We start from the raw sequence: 21138 nt of genomic DNA on the forward strand, positions 1-21138 counted from the left end.
GGATCTTTTTACCTGGGACTAGTGGTACCAAATTGTGATAATGAACAAAATACTCAAGGTTATATGAGAAAGAACATATAACAGTTGTTTTTGGCCTGCTACCTAAAGTAAATGTTAATCATCCATGATAAAATATATCACTAACTTGTTCATCTCTTCCTTCTGCTGACATTCTTTAAAGAATGTAGCAAAATTGGAATCAATAACCACAGGGAGGAAAATAGGAGAGAAACAACACAGAAGTTAGCTATTTATATAATAAAATTAAAAATAAAAATAAAGTCTTAAAGTCAGACTTCATAGCATTTTTTCCCCTTTTGGCATCAAACAGGCTCCTAGTAAATGCTACTCATGAATATATGCAATAAAATTAATAAAACTTTTAACACTAGTTAAAAAGAAATCCTAAATAAGACACTACAAAACGAACTTTTCTTTCTTGGCAGTGCTAACATTGTTGGAAACTGAAAATCAATCTAGTTAAAAACTGTTTGTTTATAAAGAACAAAATAGAAAAGAACCTCATTAATCATCCAATTGTTGCCTATTGTTCATCAATCTACAACATAGGCCTTGTCAGTGACAAAAAGTGATCATGTGAGGCTTTAAATACTTTGTATTTCTAATATGTATCCCAGAGAACATTATTAGTACTATTTCAAGGACTAGTTAACAGGCGCACTTGTGCAACAAAATGAACATAGTTTTGGGAGCTTCCTTTTTGAATCTCTTGGCATCGAGCAATTTTATACAACCTAGTTCTTCTAAAGAACCCAATTCACACTAATAAGGCCAGGTCAATGTGTTAACCTCCCTGGAGTCCGGATATTTTCGAAAAATACAGTCTAGAGGAAAGCTTGGCTCAAGAGCATGAATTGCTATCAGTGACTCCTGGAGAGCTGTAGGAGATATGCTGGGGGAAAAGGTCTGTCAATTATTCTACCCAGGGGGCAGCTCACATGCTTGACACTAAGACTTTCACTGATTATGGTATTAACACATTCATCACATTAATGTGTTCTGAACAGCAGGGCATGGTCCTAGTATTGAAAGTTAAACAGTATTAGCTCAAACTATTCAGTTTACATAAATGTATGCTGTATACCCTTGATTCATATTTAACCTGGAGAACAATCATTCTGAATGCAATTGATCTGTTATTTCTCAAAAATAAACATTTTTACTTCATGTAAGTTCATGGCAATATTTTTAACATGTTACTAAAATGGTATACTACCCTTGTTATTCCACTTCAATACTCTATCATGATATTCATACTTTGTAAATTCCCAACTTAACCTATTCAAATATAGAAAATTAAGTTTGGGTAATTTTTTTCCCCACAACTTTAAGGAAAATGCTGAAAGTAAAATCTATGAAAAGCCATATTTTACCTTAATATCAGGTGAAATAATAAAATAGAAATTCACTGATTCATATAAACAAACACATTCCCTCAAAAACTAGGCCTTACCATGTTTACAGATAATAGTGCAAATTAAATAATTAAACAATTACAAGAGACTCCCAAATTGCATTCCCTTCATTACTCAATTCTAACATCTCCTTGCAGTTTTAAGATTATTCTAGAGGGGCTGAAATTCATAAATTCTATTAAAATAAAAAATCCTTCCAGTACACTAAAATAATACCAAGACCATTATTATTTCTTATGAATAATCATTTGTTTTAAACATCTTCATGTTTTCACATAAGTGATTATGAAAATTTAACTCAGAAGAAAAATATTATAATAGCATAATACATTAAATAAAAAATACAGTGAGCTAGGTCAGTTTTTAAAGAAACCAGCTAATGTACTCAAGAGCACTTTTCTTCTTCACTAGGATAGGAGAGTGAAACAAAAACTAGCATTTTACTCCAAGACAGTAAGTTTACTATACTTCTAAATGTTTGTCTATTTTCAAAAATACACTTGTCATTGTTTTGAAATACATACACACATTTTTTACATGTGGGTTACTATAGTTATTTTCCTTCTCGTGAAAACATTACAAAATGAAGCACTGAAATGAACAAAATCTCCCAGGCAAAATTTTGGGAAATCTGAAATCTTGTCTGGGTAATAATTCAAAGACAGTGACAAATGTTAGTCACAGGAAAAAAAATCAGTAGAAATATAAAATATGAAAAGTCTTTAAAAGACAGCAAATATAAAAACAGACAGACTTAAGTGAAAGTTTGGAGAGATATTTAAATAAATGAGGTATGATGGAGTCATAGTGCTATAATTATCTCAATGTATTAGGTTAATAACCTATATTTCAAAGTTGCAAAATCAGCAGGTCATAGACTATTTGCTGATTATGAAACTTTCTAGTGAATCTAGAGAATCTAGTGAATCTAGAATCTCATGACCTTTCTAGTTGGATGTTAATGGTCACTAACAATACATATAAAATAAACAAGAAGCTAACTGTATGATTTACATGGTAAACTTATTTGCTGCATAAGAAGGCAAATTAAAAAAGGTGAGCAAATAATTTTGAATTAATAATAGCTTCAAGCATTTAACATTATCAATATTTTTAAAATTTAAACAATAAATCCAACTATTTTATACAGAACTGTACCATTTATTATACACACAAGTATATCAGTTCCCTTTGTTTACAAAGGCTGGTTGTAGATAACATGGAATGTTACAGTACAATCTTGCATAAAATTTTAGTACAATTTTGTACCTGAAAAAGGGTGCAAAAACACCAGCCTAATAAATCTGACGGAATTGAAATATCTTTTCTTTTTAAAAAGTACATCATTAACACATACACCACAAACTGTACATAAGCTCACTTTTAAATCACCAACTGAAGATATGGTAGCAGCTATGTTATAGCATTAACTGATCCCTTCCATCAGTTTAATTTATTAAAGGCTTGCACTGCTACTCATTCATGAGCCTTTGTTGATGTGTAAGCTTGTAATATGAATTACTGAATTCAGGTAATTACAATTCAAAGGAGGCAAACAACAGTTGCCAAGAATCATTTGTAGTAAGAAATGTCCTTCTTACAGAAGACTCAGAAGCAAACAATCTTTAGGATATTTTTCTTCCTTCAAATGTATTGTAGCTGGTCAAGATTCTCCATTTTGAACTTTGGATGCTGGTGGTTGCATGAAATCCTTAAAGGGTACCAGTGCCTCTTTAAGTGCAGAGCAGACTTCTGAAGATGAGCAGGTGATGCATTCTACTAAAGTTGGGTATAAGGCAATTACTTGTGCCCAGGTATTTCCATCAACTGTAATGTAAAAAGAATAAAATATCATTCATCATAAAGGTAACTCATTAGTATACATCTTGGAAAATGCTGACCTGTTCATTAAATCTGTTTTCCCAAAAAGAAGCTTTCTCAGGATAGAGGTGTGAAAAAGAAAAGAGGAAGAGTATTGGTAAGGGTGTGGAAAGTCAGACTAGAGCTGTTCTGCTTTTATCTGTTTTTATGTTAGGAATCCATATCACATTTCATTTGTAAAAAGAATTTTGCAACTTAACAGAAGTCAAAAACAAAAGGCTAAACACCACTGGTCTAGGAAGTTTAAAGAGTCTATTCCAGTCATCTTCTGGGAAACCTTACATTCATCATTTAATACAAACTTATATACATTGAAACCCACCTAGATAGCCAGATGAAAAGTCAATAGACTCTTGGATTATTATAGGAACACACAAAAAAGCAAGGTGCTAAGCAACTCAATGAGACTCTGTCTCTTAATAAAATACAAAATAGGGCTGGGGATGTGGCTCAATGATTGAGTTCTCCTGAGTTCACCAAAAAAAAAAAAAAAAGAATGGACTGGAAAGGAATGACTATCAGAAAGGAAAACAAATGAGAAAGCACTGTGAAAATAACTTTAAGTTATTTATACAGCTTCTATTTATAAAATCAGTAAAAATAGAAGATGAAAGTCCTCCATTCACCTATCACCCCAACGTTAATGATCTTCTACATTAAAAATTTATGAAATATGAATTGTCCATGCAACACCCTGAATTCAAACCAATTTATATTTTTTTAAAGACCAAAAAAAAAAAAAAAACCCATTATGAATTAAATTAACTTAGTTGACAACCTAATGGACTTAGTGTTTTGTTGTCATGAGAAGGGGAGAAAATAAAGTCTAGTCCTAAAATTTAACATAAAAGTATATCATAAATAGAACATAAATGCTATGAATTTTAGGATAACTGAGTTTCTAAGCACTTACCATTCTCAGGCTGAGTTTTCTTAAGTGAATCAATGAGAGTACTGACTGCTTTTAAAACAAATATGATTTCTGTTACTTGTTGTCTAAAAGAAATAAGAAATTATTTCCATCAAGATTTTAAAATATACTGTGAATACTGTGTGTCTTCAAGGTCTGTACACACAGATGTACTTCAGAAAAATACTGAACACAATGTAATTAAAAGTTAATGTTAATTTAAAATTATTACAAAAGGAAAAGTCATTTCATACATTATTTAAATAATAAGTACATATAAATATGTATTTTTCAGTGTGCAAATTTGATTAGTAGCTATTCTTACTATAAATTATCAATTTAAAAAGGGCAAACTACTCATGTAAATCTAAATTTATTTGTAAAATATTTCATGTAAATACTTAAATTTTGGAGGTAGAGATACTGGGGATTGAACTCAGGGGCACTCAACCACATCCCCAGCCCTATTTAGAGACAGGATCTCACTGAGGTGCTTAGCGCCTCACTTTTGCTAAGGCTGGCTTTGAACTTGAGATCTTCCTGCCTCAGCCTCATGAGACACTGGGATTACAGGCGTAGGCCACCATGCCTGGCACTACTTAAAATACTTTATAATGTGATTTTAAAACATCTTTACAAGAGGTTTTCATTGTTGTTAATTAATTAGTATAAGAAATTTGCCAAAAATTAAATGGAAATAGAATACACTTACCACTTGGCATATATTTTACCATGCTGTTAAAAGCACATTCAAAATAGCAATGATATGCTAGGCAGAGTGGCCATATGGGTAATCCTAGTGACTCAGGAGAATGTGGCAGAAGGACCACAAAGTCAAAGCCAGCCTCAGCAACTTAGCAAGGCCCTAAGCAACTTAGTGAGACTCTGTCTCAAAATTAAAAAAAAAAAAAAAAAGGGCTAGGATGTGGCTCAAGTAGTTAAGTGCCCCTGGGTTAAATACTCAGTACCAATAGGAAGGAAGGAAGGAAGGGAGAGAGGGAGGGAGGGAGGTAGATAAATTGCAATGACAATTTTTCTAATAAACAAGAAACATGCTAGAAATCAACCCTAAGGTAGCACTATATGGAGACATTAGCAACAAAGAATGAACCTAGGAGTACAGGACCAACAAGAATAGCTTGATTCACTTCTTTCTCCTGAAAGAAATAAACCTCTTCTGCTTTATAGCCCCCATTGCCCCCACTTATTCCTGACATGAGTTTGTTTTCATTTTATAGATAGGACTTTTCTAATACCAAAACATGGTACTATTTTAAGTCCTTTTTCTAGGCATAGAAAGTATTTGATTGTGCCGCAGTGTATAGCTTTTTAGAAAATTTAATAATACTGCAACAAACAGATTGACACAATATAACGCCACAGGACATCCATAAATAAGGTCAATTTAAAGGTAATAGTTAAATACTCAGAACATAAAAACATAAAGGAAAAGATGATTTCTGAAATCAATATATTATAATCTAATAAATAAAATAGCCCACTCAAAGCAACTTTATTTCTGTATTTCTAAATACACTTCAGAAATCAATTTTGATTATCAATTTTTAATCATGCCCATAACTAAATTACTAACACCTGTCTTTACAATGTTCTTTCATTTAAATTTAAATGTGAAGATTTATAACTTATGTTCTAGAAATTTCAAAATATGCTGAGCTCTAAAAGAAGATTTATGAATGGCTAATAAGCATTAGTAATTAAATAAAAAGGTAAGCTTGGCTTATTTAAAATATGGCTCTTTTTCATTGATCAATTAGAAAAAGATGAAATAAATGATAAACTGGTAAACCATTTTAAAATGCTAAAAACTGAGGAAAGGATATTCATACATACACTTCTGGAAAATGTAAATTTCCAGACATAAATATAAACCTCTGGTAAGCAATTTAGTAATACATATAAAAAGCTTTAAAATGTCTACATCCTTTGACAAATCAATTCTAACTTTTGAAATTTATTATAAGTAAATAAGAATGTACACAAAGATTTAAGGTAAGTGATTTGCCTCTCCTATAGTAATTTATGAGATGGAAGTCACAGTGATTTTCTTGACCCTTTCCTAACTTTGATAACTTTGTCCTCCCACATTATTTTCTGTCTGCTTCATTCGCTTTGATTTAAGCTCTAATTTTTATATTTAAAAAATTGAGTTGCAATCCAACATTTCCTTCCTTTCTAAAATATAGAGTTGCAATCCATTTCCTGCCTCAGCTTCCCAAGCCTCTGGGATTACAGGCATGCACCACCATGCCCGTGTCTACCCTAATTTATGACTGCATCTTTTGATGAATTCTGGTCTGTATACCAATTTTAATTAGCTTTGGCTTAGCAGAAAGGCCTAGAGCCCCTTCTACTGACAGAAATGGGATAGATGAGAAGGAGATCAGTTTGGGATCATGGGCTTATATATATACAGACTAGATAAAAAAAAAATCTAAGATGTAAATAGTTGATATAGAGAGAAACCTAGAAATGACTATAAAACAAACATGTTCCTAGAATGTAATTTATCTTCACTTTAGAGAAATAAGATCATGTCCTTATACTTTTCTATCTAGAAATCTTTGGTAGAAGACATATTTAGGAATTCAAATTTTTTTTCAGATTCAAAAAGGTAATTTAGTACATACTTCACATAGTACCTTAACCTCCACAAAGGGTCTGAAAAACCACCCCATAATAAAACACATTAATGTTATCTGCAGAAAAATCTATGAATATTTACACTGTATGGAATAAATAAAACTATGAACATCCTTAGTTCAAATCACTTAAGAAAATACTTGGTTTTCAGAGTTATCTTTTTTATTTTTGTTTTTTGGTATTTTTTATTAATAATCATGACATAAGTACATTTCCTTTAATAAAAAACACACCTTGGAAGAGGGCATTTACCACTTAATCTTTCATCCTCTATATAGCGATGTAGTACATCCTGAGACCTTTTTAAAAGCACTGAGAGTGCCATTCGTGAGATGTAGCCTTCTTGAGGTGTTGTGACTTTATTACTGAAGGAAAACTGGAGCAGTGTTTCAAAACACATTTTAGAAAATTCTTCTCTCAAACGAATATCAATCTCTGCTTCTGCAAAGTTAACAATTTTTGATGGTTAATAAAATGTCAAATTAATATACATCAATAACAATTCTACCACACTAGAAATGTAAAGAAATTCTCAGTCTCAGAAAAAGTATTTTATGACCAACCTATAACTAATTACACACACACACATGTACATATATATGTGTGTATACATATACACGCATATATATATATATATATATAAAATGAACAGTTTTCCCCCTTGCAAGATTAAAAATAAGGCAAACCATCTACCCCATGTCACTTCTTCTATTTACCATTTTTCTTATCTAAGTTTTTTGATATCATTCAACAGCACTATAAAATTACTTCTAAATAAAACAATTTTCTGTGGGCCAAACTCAATAATCACTCTCTCTTCCCCTCTCTTGGCAACATCATTTTTGGAAGATGACTTCTTTTTCCAGTCTGGACTAGTTTTGTCTTCCAATCATGCTATTTAGTGGTGATCTAAAAGTAGTCTTTGGCCAACACCCTGGGAACCAATTTCATCCTTCCTCCTTTTATATCTTACTTCCTAGATCTCACATCATTGTCTTTGCTTACTTCTTTGTTTTCATGGATGTTTGTGGGGTTGTTCATTTTTGGTGGTACTGGGGATTTGAGTCCAGGGGTGCTTTACCACTGAACTACATCATCAGTCCTTTTTATTTTTTATTTTGAGACAGAGTCTTGCTAAATTGCTTAGGGCCTCACTAAGTTGCTAAGGCTGGCTTTGAACTTGCAATCCTCCTGCCTCAGTCTCCTGAACTGCTAGGATTACAAGTGGGTGCCACCGTGCCTGGCTCATGCAGCATAGTAGCTTCCTAAGAAAGATTGAATGGACAAAAAAAAAATTTTGAGACCTTGTACTTCTGGAAAATGTCATCATTTTACTGTGGTACTCAAAGTGTGGTTCCTAACAACATCAGCATCACAAGAGCATTTGTGAGAAATGTGATTCCTACTCTGGTCATACTGCAGAAGTAAATCTGGAAGTACAGCTTGTCCTCCATTATAATACATGCTAAAATTTGAGAATTAGTGTTGTGTATTAATACTTATCCAAAGTGTGCCTGGGTAAGAAACTTCATGTTAAAAATCCTTTTCATTTACAATTCTAAAACCACTGCTTCAAGGGCTAAGGGTGTAGCTCAACTGAGTGCTTGCCTAGCATGCCTGAGGCCAGGGGACCAACCAATCCTCAGTACTGCCAAAAAATAATAATAATTTAAAAACATCCACTGTTTCATGTTTTTAGCATCCAGTATTGCTACTAAGAATTCTAATGCTATTTTGGAATTTTTTCTTCCTGAGATCTTTAAGGATCTTCTGTTTATCCTAGGTATTTTGATATTTTTGATGGCATGCCTTATTGAAGGTCTTTTGTCTGACTTCATGATTTGGGGTATTAAGTGACCATTTTAAATATGTAGCTCTATTTCTTCAGTTTATTTCTTTGACAATTTCCTGTCCTAGATTTCTTTGTTCTTTCCTTTTGGAAGATCTGCTGTCTGATGTTTGACTGCCTGGATTTGTTTCCTTTCTTTTTGCTTATGTTGTTCATTTTGTTTTTACTTTATATTATGGATGATTTCCTTAATTTTTTTTGCCAACATTCACTAAATTTATTTCAGCTACAATATTTTTAGTGTTTGAGTTCTTATTGTTCCTTTTTCATAACATTTTTTGTTTCGTGAATATAAAAATCTTATCCCTTCAACGATCCTAATTATTATTGTGTTCTTATGTTTTCTACGGCTATGCATTTATCTGTTTCTTCCCAGTTTCTATTTTTTTTCCTGGTGGGGGTGGGGTTGTGTGTGCTAGATCAAGGGGTGTAATGCTACATCCCCCAGTTCTTTTTATTTTTTGAGACAGGGTTCCTAAGTTGCTGTGGCTGGCTATGAACTTGTAATCCTCCTGTATCAGTCATTTGAGTTACTGGGACTACAGACATGTGCTATTGTTCCCCACTTTCACTAGTTTCTTTTCTTCCCTTTTCATTTATTTTGGTCTTTCTCTTTTCTGTCTGTGAATTGTGGATGTCAGGTCATACTTAAGAATGGAGAACCAATATGAGCACTGTGACTTCTTTATTTATAGGTTGGCCTTGTTTAGCAAGGAATGACTTTGTGTGTATATGTTTTTTTAAAAAAATACAAGTTAAAGCTCAGAAGATATTTGTGTCTTATGGCAAAAATACCTGGAAGGATGTCCATGTAGCTTTCTTATCTTGGTACATTTAGTACTATGAATAAGAAACTGCTAAAAAAAGAATACTTGGTAACTCAGCCCTCAATTAGCTTAGGATATTTATACCTAATTCTTAATGCATTTTATTAAAGATTATATGTTTGTGTGTGTTTGTGTGTACACACACCTTTTGTGTGTATGGGGCGGGGTACTGGGAATTAAATTCAGTAGCACTCTCTATTGGACTAAATCCTCATTCTTTTGTTTTTAATTTTGAGACAGGTCTCACTACATTGCCCAGGTTGGCCTTGAACTTGCAATCTTCCTGCTTCAGTCTCCTGAGTAGCTGGTATTACAAATGCGTTACCACCATGCCTGGATACAGATATATATATAGAACTATATTATAATATAATTTAAAATATTATAAATGTATTAATTAATTAATTTGTACCAGGGATTGAACTTAAGGGTACTCTACCACTGAGTTACATCCCCAGCCCATTTTACTTTTTATTTCGAGACAGATTCTCACGAGGTTGCTTAGGGCCTCTCTAAATTGCTGAGTTTAGCCTCAAATTGCAATCCTCCTATCTCAGCCTCCTGAGTAGCTGGGATTGCAGGTGATTACATTATAAATGGACTTAAATTTTTTTTTCTCTGAGAGTCTCATGTTTGTTAAACCTGCAAGTTACCAGGTTAGCTTTTAAAATTGTTAGGGCTAGGAAAAAACAAGTTTGTAAAGTAAGCAGTATGAGAGACATCTAGTGGTCAGACTGCATATATAAATGTTCTTTAAAGTACTCAGCACAAAATACTCGTCACAACTCCAATAAATTCTGCGGATTAAGAATATACATTGTATAAATTTACAATTTTTAAATAATCATGCTGAAAAAATACATTGGGATGCCACAATTACATTTAAGACTTAAGCAGAGGTTTAGATTTTTTTAAAATACCAAAAACCAACTTATATATCACCTCCCAAATAAGGTACAATGATGGGATAGAAAGAAGCATACAGTTCTTTTTAGTATGAACTTGGCCTCCAGCCTTAAGATTGTGGGCAATTTTTTCAACCATAATGAATCCCTTTCCCCTTCTATAATATCACAGTACCTATCCTCAAAGAAATATTTTGAAGAATAACATTTTAGAATAGTATTTTGTATACAGCAGTCATTCATTAAATGTTCCCTTAATAAATGTTTAAGGTATCATGTTTTTCCCTCCCCTATGGACTAATTCTGTAATTCATAGTTCTGAGAGGTTAGTATTAATATTTTCATTTTAAAAATTACAGAAGTGAGAGTTAAAAGAAGTTAACCAAAATAATAAGTGGCATCCATGACCTCACAAAACTGGTAACTGTGGTCAGCCTCTATGTCTGTATCAGATTACATAAATGCTAGGTCATTTAATTAATCATTTTACAAATATAACTATATCCACAGAATATTTACATTTTTCCTCATAAGGTTTAATGTTCTATATTACCTTCCTAAAAATTATCCTATCAGTCTCCAATTTATATTTACTACAGAGAGTAAACATTTTATATGACTTTCTTCAATACTTTCTAACACCTAAAAATTAAAAAAAAATCATTAAAATAACATACCTGTAAATGAAGAAGACTGAGAATGTATGGAGCCCTTGTTAAGCATAGTCATTATCTGACCAACAAATTCCTTAGGAATAAAATTGGCATAAGGTAGTATCTCAGTGCTAATAAGCTGAACTACCTAAAAAAAAAAGGAAAAATTCAAATACATTTTTTCTTCTTGAAAGAGACTAACTCATAACTTCTAGAGTAAATTTTAAAATTTATTTTGAAAGGAAATCAGTTCAAGAACCCTCCTAATATTAGTATATAAACATTTTTGGGTTTACTGTACTTGATAACTAGTCTGTTTCCTTCATCTATCAAAACAGTCAATACTATAACTATTTACTATGCCATCATTTGGATTCATGTTGATCTTCAGCATAACTATAAGGAGAGCTATAGAAAGAAAATAGCCAGCATATGAAACTTACCCATATTAGAATAAAATATCCCAAATTAAGATTTAAATCACCTTCTTACAATGAGAAACTATGAGCTATAAGAGAATTTACTTGTTTTCATTTTGATCAAATAATTTATTCTAACATACAGCTTATTATTTTGTCCTCTAAAGAAAAAGAAAAGTTCACATAAGTATTAACACAGTAATGTCAAAAAAGCAATGTTTTATATATATGTGATGATGTCTATGCTTTTTAAATGTACATTTTAAAATAACTTTATTTATTTAAAAGTTCCTCTAACTTAAAGAAAAAAGATCCCAAAAGGCCATCAACAAAACATCCATAGCTAAAAAAAGCTGCTTCTTCAAATTCCATTTATAATCCTCAAAATGTATTATTAAAAAAACTATTGCCTTAATAATTCTGCAAGCTGTATGTACAGCTGGTTAAAAATGAAAAAACACTAAGCAAGTCACTGATCTGAAGTATAGATACCTGGCATGCCAAATTACAGAATAAACATTTAAATACACATACATGTTCACTTATGGATTTATTTTAGTGAATCAACCTGCTTTTTTAATAAACTTATTAAATGGATAGACAACATGCATATAGCAAAAGACTATAAGAAATCGTAAGGGATTATTTTTAGAATGTCAGTGCTTTAAAAATCAACCTTTAATCTGTAAGAGTTTTAATGCTTTTAGGTTCAGTCTTAATCTATTTACCTTATTCTGTTAGCAATTTTATAACTTCAACATTTCTACTATTTGGTTTTCACAAATGATCACAGGAAAATGTTTTAAATAGCTTCCTCACCTCAACATCAATACTTTCATTTCTTTGAAACTCTTGAATAGAGAGATTATCTGGAGGTATGCTAAAAAACATAAACAAAATACCAAGTTTTTAATAGTAAAATAGTCCCTGGAAAAACAAACAGAAAATAGATAAACAGTACTCAAATAATAAAAAATTATATCTTTCCACCCAGGTTGGGACATTGTTATTTATGTCAAAGAATACTATTTCTAATTAACATTGTTAAATATTTTAAAAACTAGGCTAATTACAAATATAAAAACTCTTAACTATAAAAACACTTGGTCCAATTATTATCCTGTGTGCATAGATGATTACATGACCTGTGTAAGTCTACAGAATATACAACCAGACAAATGAGAAGTTATACTCCATTTATGTATGATGGGTCAAAATGCATTCTACTTTCATAACTAATTAGAACAAATAAAAGATATTTAAAAAAAATTTTTTAAATTACAGAAACACTAAAAAAAACCCACTTTGGTCCAATTCCAAATTAAAAACCGGTAGCACTAAACTTCTTTCAGTACTATGAAAAAGAAAGAAAGGCAAAGATATTGCCTCATCTGCAACTGCAGTAAAAATTATCGTAATGGTATCTGAATTCACTTAAGGCAGTGACTTAAGAGAGCCTGGGTCAAGCTGCTGAATTATTTACTCAGAGACAAATTAAATCATTAATGTGTAATAAATATAATGTATTAAAGTTCTATACAAAAAAGAGAACAATTGCAAAGAGGAGGGCTAATTCAGATTTTATAAAGCATATAATTATTTCAACAATAACAGGAAATAAATAATTCTGAGAGAACCAATGGGGATTTCAGACTCTGGCTCACATGAATGAATAATAAAATGGTCATGAACATAAACAGTGAAATATTAACTATTTAAAACTGCTGAAAGGGGCTGGGGTTGTGGCTCCATGGTAGAGTGCTTGCCTAGCATGTGTGAGGCACTGGGTTCTATCCTCAGCACCACATAAAAATAAACGAATAAAAATAAAGGTATAAAAAATACAGTAACACTGTTTTAAAAAACTGCTGAGAATAGGATAGTATTATTACAATAATAATGATGGCTAAAATTACACATTATAATAAGAGCTTTATTTGTATTAATCTCACGTTCCCACAGCAATCCCATGCAGTATTATAATTATCCTTTAATCAACAGAAAACCGGGGCTTCAAATGGTCAATAACATGCCCAAGAACACACTGCAAACACAAGGCTGCAATTTGAACCTGATTTATCTGATATTTAAGCCTACACTGTTCTCTTTTATGTTGTAATATAACAATAATGATAGTACACTTGGGTTTAGAGGTATTTACAGTTCTGTACCTAGGACATATGGGAGTGGACCTTGGTTGCATGATTTCCACATTTTTCATTCAACAAATATCTGCTGAGTACCAACTACTTTGTATCAGGCATTATATTCTTGGTGTTCAAGATCCAGTTGTGAACAAGACAGACTCAGTTATGGAACTTACATTCTAGTGTACAAGTCCTCAACTAACTCTATAATCTAATAGTAGGAACTAGAGGAAAAAAATTACAAAGACATGAACCCAAACCTAAACCAATGGCAGGAATTTTATAACCACTACCAGCAAAGCAGCTTCACAAATCCTATCTGTATCTCTAGATAAAATTTGTTTAATTCTAAGTTACAACCAAGGAATGTACATGTCTATAGTCATACTAAAAGATCTTTGATAATGGTGGAGATAATTAATGATGGGTTACCAATAAAAAAAATACATAAGCCTTGCACAGAAGAGCATGCCCCTAATCGATCAAATTACTCAGGAGGTTGCAGCAGGAGGATTCCAAGTTCCAGGGCAGCCTCAGCAACTTAGTGAGACACTGTCGCAAAATGAAAAGGGGCTAGGCATGTAGCTCAGTGATTGAGTAGCATGTGTGGAGTTCTGAGTTCAATTCCCAGTACCTCAACCAACACACACACACACACACACCCCATATATACATACATCTTATTGGGAACACACACAAATAATATTAATGCTATTTGCATCATGTATCAGAAATACCAGACTGGGTTGTCACATAAAATGTAAGAGAGGAGAGGTACAAACAAAACTAATAACTGAAAATTTTACTCCTCTTAATCACAATACTGTAGATAAAAATCGCCTATATAAGACTTAAATTCTCTGCATTTAAAGAGTACGTTTTTTTTTTTAAAGTTTTTTGTAGGTGTAGATGGACAGAATGTTTTTATTTATTTTTATGTGGTGCTAAGGATAGAACCCAGTGCCTCACACATGCTAGGCAAGTGCTCTGCCACTGAGCTACAGCCTCAGCCCAAGAGTACAGTAATTTTTAACAAATTCTTTTCTAGGATTTTATCTAAAAATTAAAAAAACAAAACAAGAACAAAAAAACCTTCAAACTGATATAGTATTATTTGTACTTTTTATCAAATTCTCTCTGTATGGTATATTAAATTTTTTATTGAGATAGGAGTCACATGTAACCAAATTCATCCTTTTAAAGTACAGAATTTAGTAATTTTCAGCATATTCATAAAATTGTACAACTATCACCATTTAAAATCCAGAACATTTTTATCACCCTATAGGCAACTGTACCCAGTAGCAGTCACTCCCCATTTTCTCCCTTCTCTGACTCCTGGAAACAAATAATTTACTTTCTATTTCTATGGATTTGCCTATTCTGGATACATCACATAAATGAAACGTACAATATATGACATTTTGGGTCTGGTTTCTTCCCACCTGGCATACTTTGAAGGTTCATCCATGTTAATAGCATGCATCAGTCCTTTTATTTTATTATTTCAGTCCTTTTTATGGCTGAATAGCATTCTGTTGTATAAATAAACCACACTTAATTTATCCATTCATCAGCTGACAGATATTTGGGTTGTTCTCGTTTTTTTGGCTATTATAAATAATGCTGCAATGAATACTAGCATACAAATTTTTGTATGAATATGTGTGTTCAACTGTTTTGGATAGTACTTAGTAATTTTTCTTAAAACACATGGTTCTGCTGTGTTGTACAGGCTGGCTCTAACTCCTAGATTCAAGCAATATCCCTGCCTCAGTCACCCAAGTACCTGGAGTTACAGGCATATGCTACTGTGCCCAACTTAGTACTTAGTGATTTTTAATGTACTATATACAGACCATAAATTGTATGATTTCCTGATAGCCCACTGTGTACACTAGAATAAGTACCATGTTTTGGTATTAAAAGTTTGGCTGAATGAATTTCTAATACACCTGAAGTGTCTACCAGATTACAGTCCCTATGTTTTTCAATTCTGTTACCTTTTTTCTTATTTAAATTATTTACTTATAACACCCCTTAATGCAGTCCAAAGCCTTTCTTTTCTTCAAGTTGATTTTGATTTTACTTGTATTTTTTTTGTTATTACTTTGCAAAGCAGCTTACAGATCAAAAAATGGAGGAATATCATGGAAAAAGATATGATTATTCGTGGAGGCTTAATATGTATAAATCAGTTAAAGAATTCAAGAATATATCAACATAGAAAACACTGATTTTCTAAAATAATTTTCCTCTTGTAACACCAAGTGGGGCTCAGATTTAAAAAAAAAATCAATCTTCTTAGTTTCATTAAGTTAAAAATCATAATTCCTTAATTATGTTGCACTCATATGGTCTTATATGTATGATTCCTGTCTTACAAAACATTGCAAAAAGCAAAAAAATACCACTGACCATGGATAATGTACTTAGTGGATAAATGCCGAACCCAGCCATGTTTTATATACAGTCTAACAATCTACTAATCAATTACTTTGTTATTGAAAAAACAACATGGTTTTAGAACAACTGCATATATCATGTGCCAATTTCTGAAAAATTGTCTTAATCTTTTAAATAAATGAGCTGACCTTTTAGTAAAAAGAAAGTCTTCAAAAGTGTTGGCTAGTTCTGGCCACATACTGTCAAATTTTCCAGAAGAAGCATGCTGTCGGGCAACAGGTAGCCCAATAGAAAGAACTTTGAGGAGTGAAGATACTGCTAGCTTCCATGTGCTTTCAGAAGGGCAGGAATACTTCAAACTGAGAGGAACTCTAAGAGCCTGAAAATAAAGATAGTCTAAGATAAGTATTAATTAAAACACACACATACAACTTAAATTACTTAAGAACAAAATACTAAAGCAGAGAGAAAAATAATAGCATAGGTATTTTCACTCAGAGAAGATGTTATTTTTTTAGAAAGGCAGAGTCTCAAACATGGTCTTCAAACCTAATTCCAAAAAAAATATTATTTAATTATTAAAAACATATTATTTATTTATTTTGGATGCTGGGGATTGTGATGCTAAAAGCACATATTCTTCCACCGAGTCCTACACCCTCAAATTCAAAAGATGTACTTTGAAATCCTGTCTTTATCTTCTAAACAATAACTCTAAAAAAAATAAGGTTTCGAATTTCAGGGTTTTTAAAAATATATATATTTTTAGTTGTTGATAGACCTTTATTTTATTTATTTATATGTGGTGCTGAGAATAGAATCCAGTGCCTCACACATGCCAGGCAAGTACACTACTGCTGAGCCACAGCCCCCGCCCTGATTTTCAGTTTTTCATTATAAAAAAGGGGGATATTATTTAAAAAGTTAAAGAGTAAGAAACTTACAATTTTGCACTTTTTCTCAACTCGACATTATGGATTTAGAAAATCATGCCATTTTTGTTCTAAGAGAAAAGTAATTTCATTGATGTGGCTCCCCCGTCCAAAAGAGGTTAATACTGCTTATATTTTTCCATTAATGGTTAGGGGAGAGTAAACATAACCTAAAATGTCATTACTTTGAAGTTTTATCTCTAAAATTCTTTGAATTTTATATTCCATTCTAATATTTTTATGTATCTTTCTTTTCCAAATATTTTAATGAAACTGAAAATTCAATTAATATGACTTATCTTTGACTATCAAAAATACAGGAGTAGAGCATCTGAGTTATGTATAGTGCCCAAGATGTTAAGACTCTTTTAAAAAATCGGTCAATTTTTCAAAAAAATGGCTTTTGTAAAAATAATTTGGTGATTGAGAATGAACTTTTTGGGTCATAGTTCTTTCAACAATTAGAAGACTAGACTGACAAAACTATTATGGCAAATTATCCCAGAAATTTCAATCACTAAAAATTTGGTATCATCTTAGATAATCTGAGTTAGAGATAAAATTCAGCTTTTACATAAAAAATTCTAAGAGATAAATTTTTATATTTCAAGGATATAATACCTAGTGTCATCCTCTGCCACCCAATTTAATGTATGAACCATTTCCTATTTGCATGAAACAGGCCTCCAAGAACAGATATTAGTCTACTCAGAATCTATTTACTGCTTTCCCATGCATGTAATTCCACAAAACCTATTTCTTTTCTGAGGAGCTAACTCCACTTCCAGGTTGGGAATTCAGGTAAAGACATGCTTAAGTTAATAAGATAATCAAAACATGTAGTTTCCCTGTCCATGTGAACTGGTTCAAGAATGGGTACAGACTGGGCATGGTGGCACACATCTGTAAAATCAGCAGCTTGGGAGGCTGAGGTGGGAGGATTTTGAATTCAAAGCCAGCCTCAGCAACTTAATGAGGCCCTAAGCAACTCAGTGAGACCCTATCTCTAAATAAAATGTAAAAAAGGGCTGGGGATGTGACTCAGTGGTTAAGAGCCTCTGGGTTCAATTCCTGGTATCCCCTCCACCCACAAAATGTGTATGGGACCAAAGCTGGTCCATCTTCTAACATTAATTTTAATAATTTAAGAATGTGGTAAAAAACTGTGTGTACATGTATTTGTGTGCTCACACACACAATCCTTTTACTGGATATGTGGAGAAACACAGGATATAGTCAACCCTTAGAAAGCAAAACAGAGAAAGAAATTTGAGTTTTGATGATACTGTTAAACCACTGGATCAACCAGTCCTAACGTCCTCTATCTTTGAATTTTCTAATTAAGCATACTGAAAATTCTCTTTATTGCTAAAGCTAATCAGAGCCTGACTGTATGTGATTTGTAACCAAAGGAATACTAAATGCCACACAGATCATTTTCAGTAAACATTTCATAACTCAAATTTAGATAAAAGAAAATTATGATAGACTTGTGCAATTAATATCTTATTGAATATTAAGCACAGTTGATCTATTCAACTGGAACATCTTATTTCTTAGAATGTTTAAAGAAATAATACAGGAGTAAGTGTACAATAAGTGTACAACGGTGTATGCTCAGTAAATCCATACTGAACTGGGAAATTTAGTTTCAGACATCACAGGTGTCCAATTTCTAAGAAAAAAAGAGCCTTGTCCAATTAAACACAATATAATGCAGTAAGAAGTGGTATCAACAAAGTGTTTGAGAGTACAGAAAAGGGATCATTTAATTCCTTTAAAAATACAAACTGTGTAACTCCAGCTACTTGGGATACTAAGGCAGATGATTTGAGGCCATCCTGAGCAATTTAGAGAGGCTGCCACAAAATAAAATAATAAGGGTTGGCAATGTAGCTTGTAAAATACTTGCTAAGCATGCATAAGACTCTCTAGTACTGCAAACAAAAACCAAACCGCTGATGATATGATGGCATTCCTCAGTGTTTGAGCTTTCAATGATTGAAAAATAAAGTCTGATATTATGATGATTTTTAAAACCTGCAGGTACCTTTTCAGACTTATTCCAGGTTCCGTGACCTCTCTAAACGGAATTTCTCTAGATTTCTTGAAAATATTCCATCATCTTAATTTAGCTAAAATGCCTCCCTGTCTGTTTTAGCAAACTCTCACTCCTCCAAGTGTCATTTCTGTTAATCCTATCCCAAATCCTCTCAGCGGTTCAATTATTTGTCTGTGGTAGGAAATAATTTTTTTATTTAGCATTGACTATTTGGCAAGACAAGCATCATTAAATGTTCAACAAATTCTCTTTGCTATAGTTAGGACATATAAGTAATATTGCAACTATCCTGTCACAGATAAGAAACACTCTCAAATAAATTCATTTGCCCAAACTCAAAAGGCAAGAAGTAAACAGCAGACACTATTTGAAGTAAGGTCTACCTGAATAAAAGTGACCTTTACTCTATGGTCTTCACTTAGCACTCAGCATACTCTATCATTTATTACATAAGAACTTATCTACATTTTTATAATCTCCAGTATTTAGTTAGTACCTGGTACATAGAAATGCTTAAAAATATGTTCAAAAAATGAAGAATGAAGGGAGAGTTTTGGGAGATATGTGTTGAGGAATAGAAAGAAGTATCACAAAATTCAGGGGAAAAAAGAAATTTAAGAAGGTAGAGCAGAAGTATTCCCATTCTATAAAGAAGATAAAGAGTAAGAAAACAACAGATTTGAAAATTTGGTTTTCTACCACTTCAGAAATCAGTTTCTATAGAGTAATATGGACATAAGCCAACATGTAGTAAGAGTAAGTGGTGGCTAGATGAAGGCCACAAGCTGTCATATGGGATTTGGAAATAAAGGAAAGCAAAAAGAGGATGGCAATTTGTGTAGGACGTGTGGAAAGTGGTGACTTGGATCCCGATCTCTGACTACATCACGGCTGTATTTGCGCTGGGAACTTCCTGTACAAAGATACAAGTCAAGATTGCCCAGTTGCTATGATGACACCTGAAGTGGCTCTGTGCAAAGGCATGAAGTTGTATCAGTCTGGACCTTGAGCTCAGGCACCAGCTCCCAGAGGTAGAGATTTTTTTTTTTTTTTTGGGTGCGGGGCGCAGGGTACAGGGGATTGAACTCAGGGGCACTTGACCACTGAGTCACATCCCCAGCCCTTCTTTGTATTTTATTTAGAGACAGGGTCTCACTGAGTTGCTTAGCACCTCACTGTTGCTGAGGTTGGCTTTGAACTTGTGATCCTCCTGTCTCAACCTCCCGAGCTGCTGGAATTACAGGTATGCATCACTGCACCAGGCAGGATAGAGAATTCTGAGCACAACAAGATAACACTAGTATCTCATCAGTGCTGGGTCCTTTAGTCTGTGTGCTTTGCAGAAATTTTCTCACAAATAACCTTTTTTTTTTTTTTTTAAGATATCTTTATTTTATAAATTCATTTTTATGTGGTACTGAGGATTGAACCCAGGGCCTCGCATGTGCTAGACGAGCGCTCTACCACTGAGCCACAATCCCAGCCCACAAATAATTTTTAATGATAAAACTTATATAATAAACATGCTGAGCTTATCTCTGGGTTACTGTTTGTCCATCAGAGGACAGTGTTCCACCACTGGTCCCATCTTTCTCTATGTGTTTTTCTTTTCTCAATCCCCATTACCCCTAGATTTCTGAATTAATACCTGTACTGGTCACAACAAGGAAGTAGAGTTAAGAGAAAGTTTTTTTGTTTTTGTTTTGTTTTGTTTTGGTACTAGGGATTGAACCCAGAGGTGCTTAACCACTAACCCACATCTCCAGCCCTCTTTATGTTTTATTTTGAGACAGGGTCTCATTAAGTTGCTTAGGGCCTCAATAAGTTGCTGAGGCTGGCTATGAATTCAAGATCTTCCTGCCTCTGCCTCCTGAGCCACTAGGATTACCAGCATGCATACATACACTGCATCCAGCAAGAGAAAGTTCTTGTAGTATAAAAGGCTTAATCATTTTTCGCAGGATGTATAAGATGCAGAAAGGAACATGAAAGAATCACAAAAAAAAAAAAAAAAAAAAAAAAAAAAAAAAAAAAAAAAAAAAAAAAA

General features: G+C 32.8%; 1 protein-coding gene across 6 annotated transcripts in view; it reads right to left on the reverse strand.

Moving 5' to 3' along the window:
- Nucleotides 1-1792: 1792 nt before the first annotated feature.
- The window catches only part of Mon2 (MON2 homolog, regulator of endosome-to-Golgi trafficking), a 108363-nt gene continuing 89017 nt past the window's right edge, over nucleotides 1793-21138 (reverse strand). For 5 of the 6 annotated variants that reach the window (XM_015483066.2, XM_015483065.2, XM_048805932.1 and 2 more), the window contains 6 exons: nucleotides 16286-16476; nucleotides 12364-12424; nucleotides 11150-11273; nucleotides 7125-7332; nucleotides 4231-4313; nucleotides 1793-3263 (listed from right to left, as the gene is read on the reverse strand). In XM_015483066.2, coding sequence (XP_015338552.1) covers nucleotides 3100-3263; nucleotides 4231-4313; nucleotides 7125-7332; nucleotides 11150-11273; nucleotides 12364-12424; nucleotides 16286-16476 — 831 coding nt within the window. In that variant the 3' untranslated portion in view covers nucleotides 1793-3099. Of the gene's footprint in view, nucleotides 3264-4230; nucleotides 4314-7124; nucleotides 7333-11149; nucleotides 11274-12272; nucleotides 12425-16285; nucleotides 16477-21138 lie in introns of those variants that run through there. The other variant, XM_048805942.1, reaches the window with a different exon arrangement.

This window comes from Marmota marmota, unplaced genomic scaffold (assembly GCF_001458135.2).
Source record: "Marmota marmota marmota unplaced genomic scaffold, marMar, whole genome shotgun sequence".
NCBI classification, from domain to species: Eukaryota; Metazoa; Chordata; class Mammalia; order Rodentia; family Sciuridae; genus Marmota; species Marmota marmota.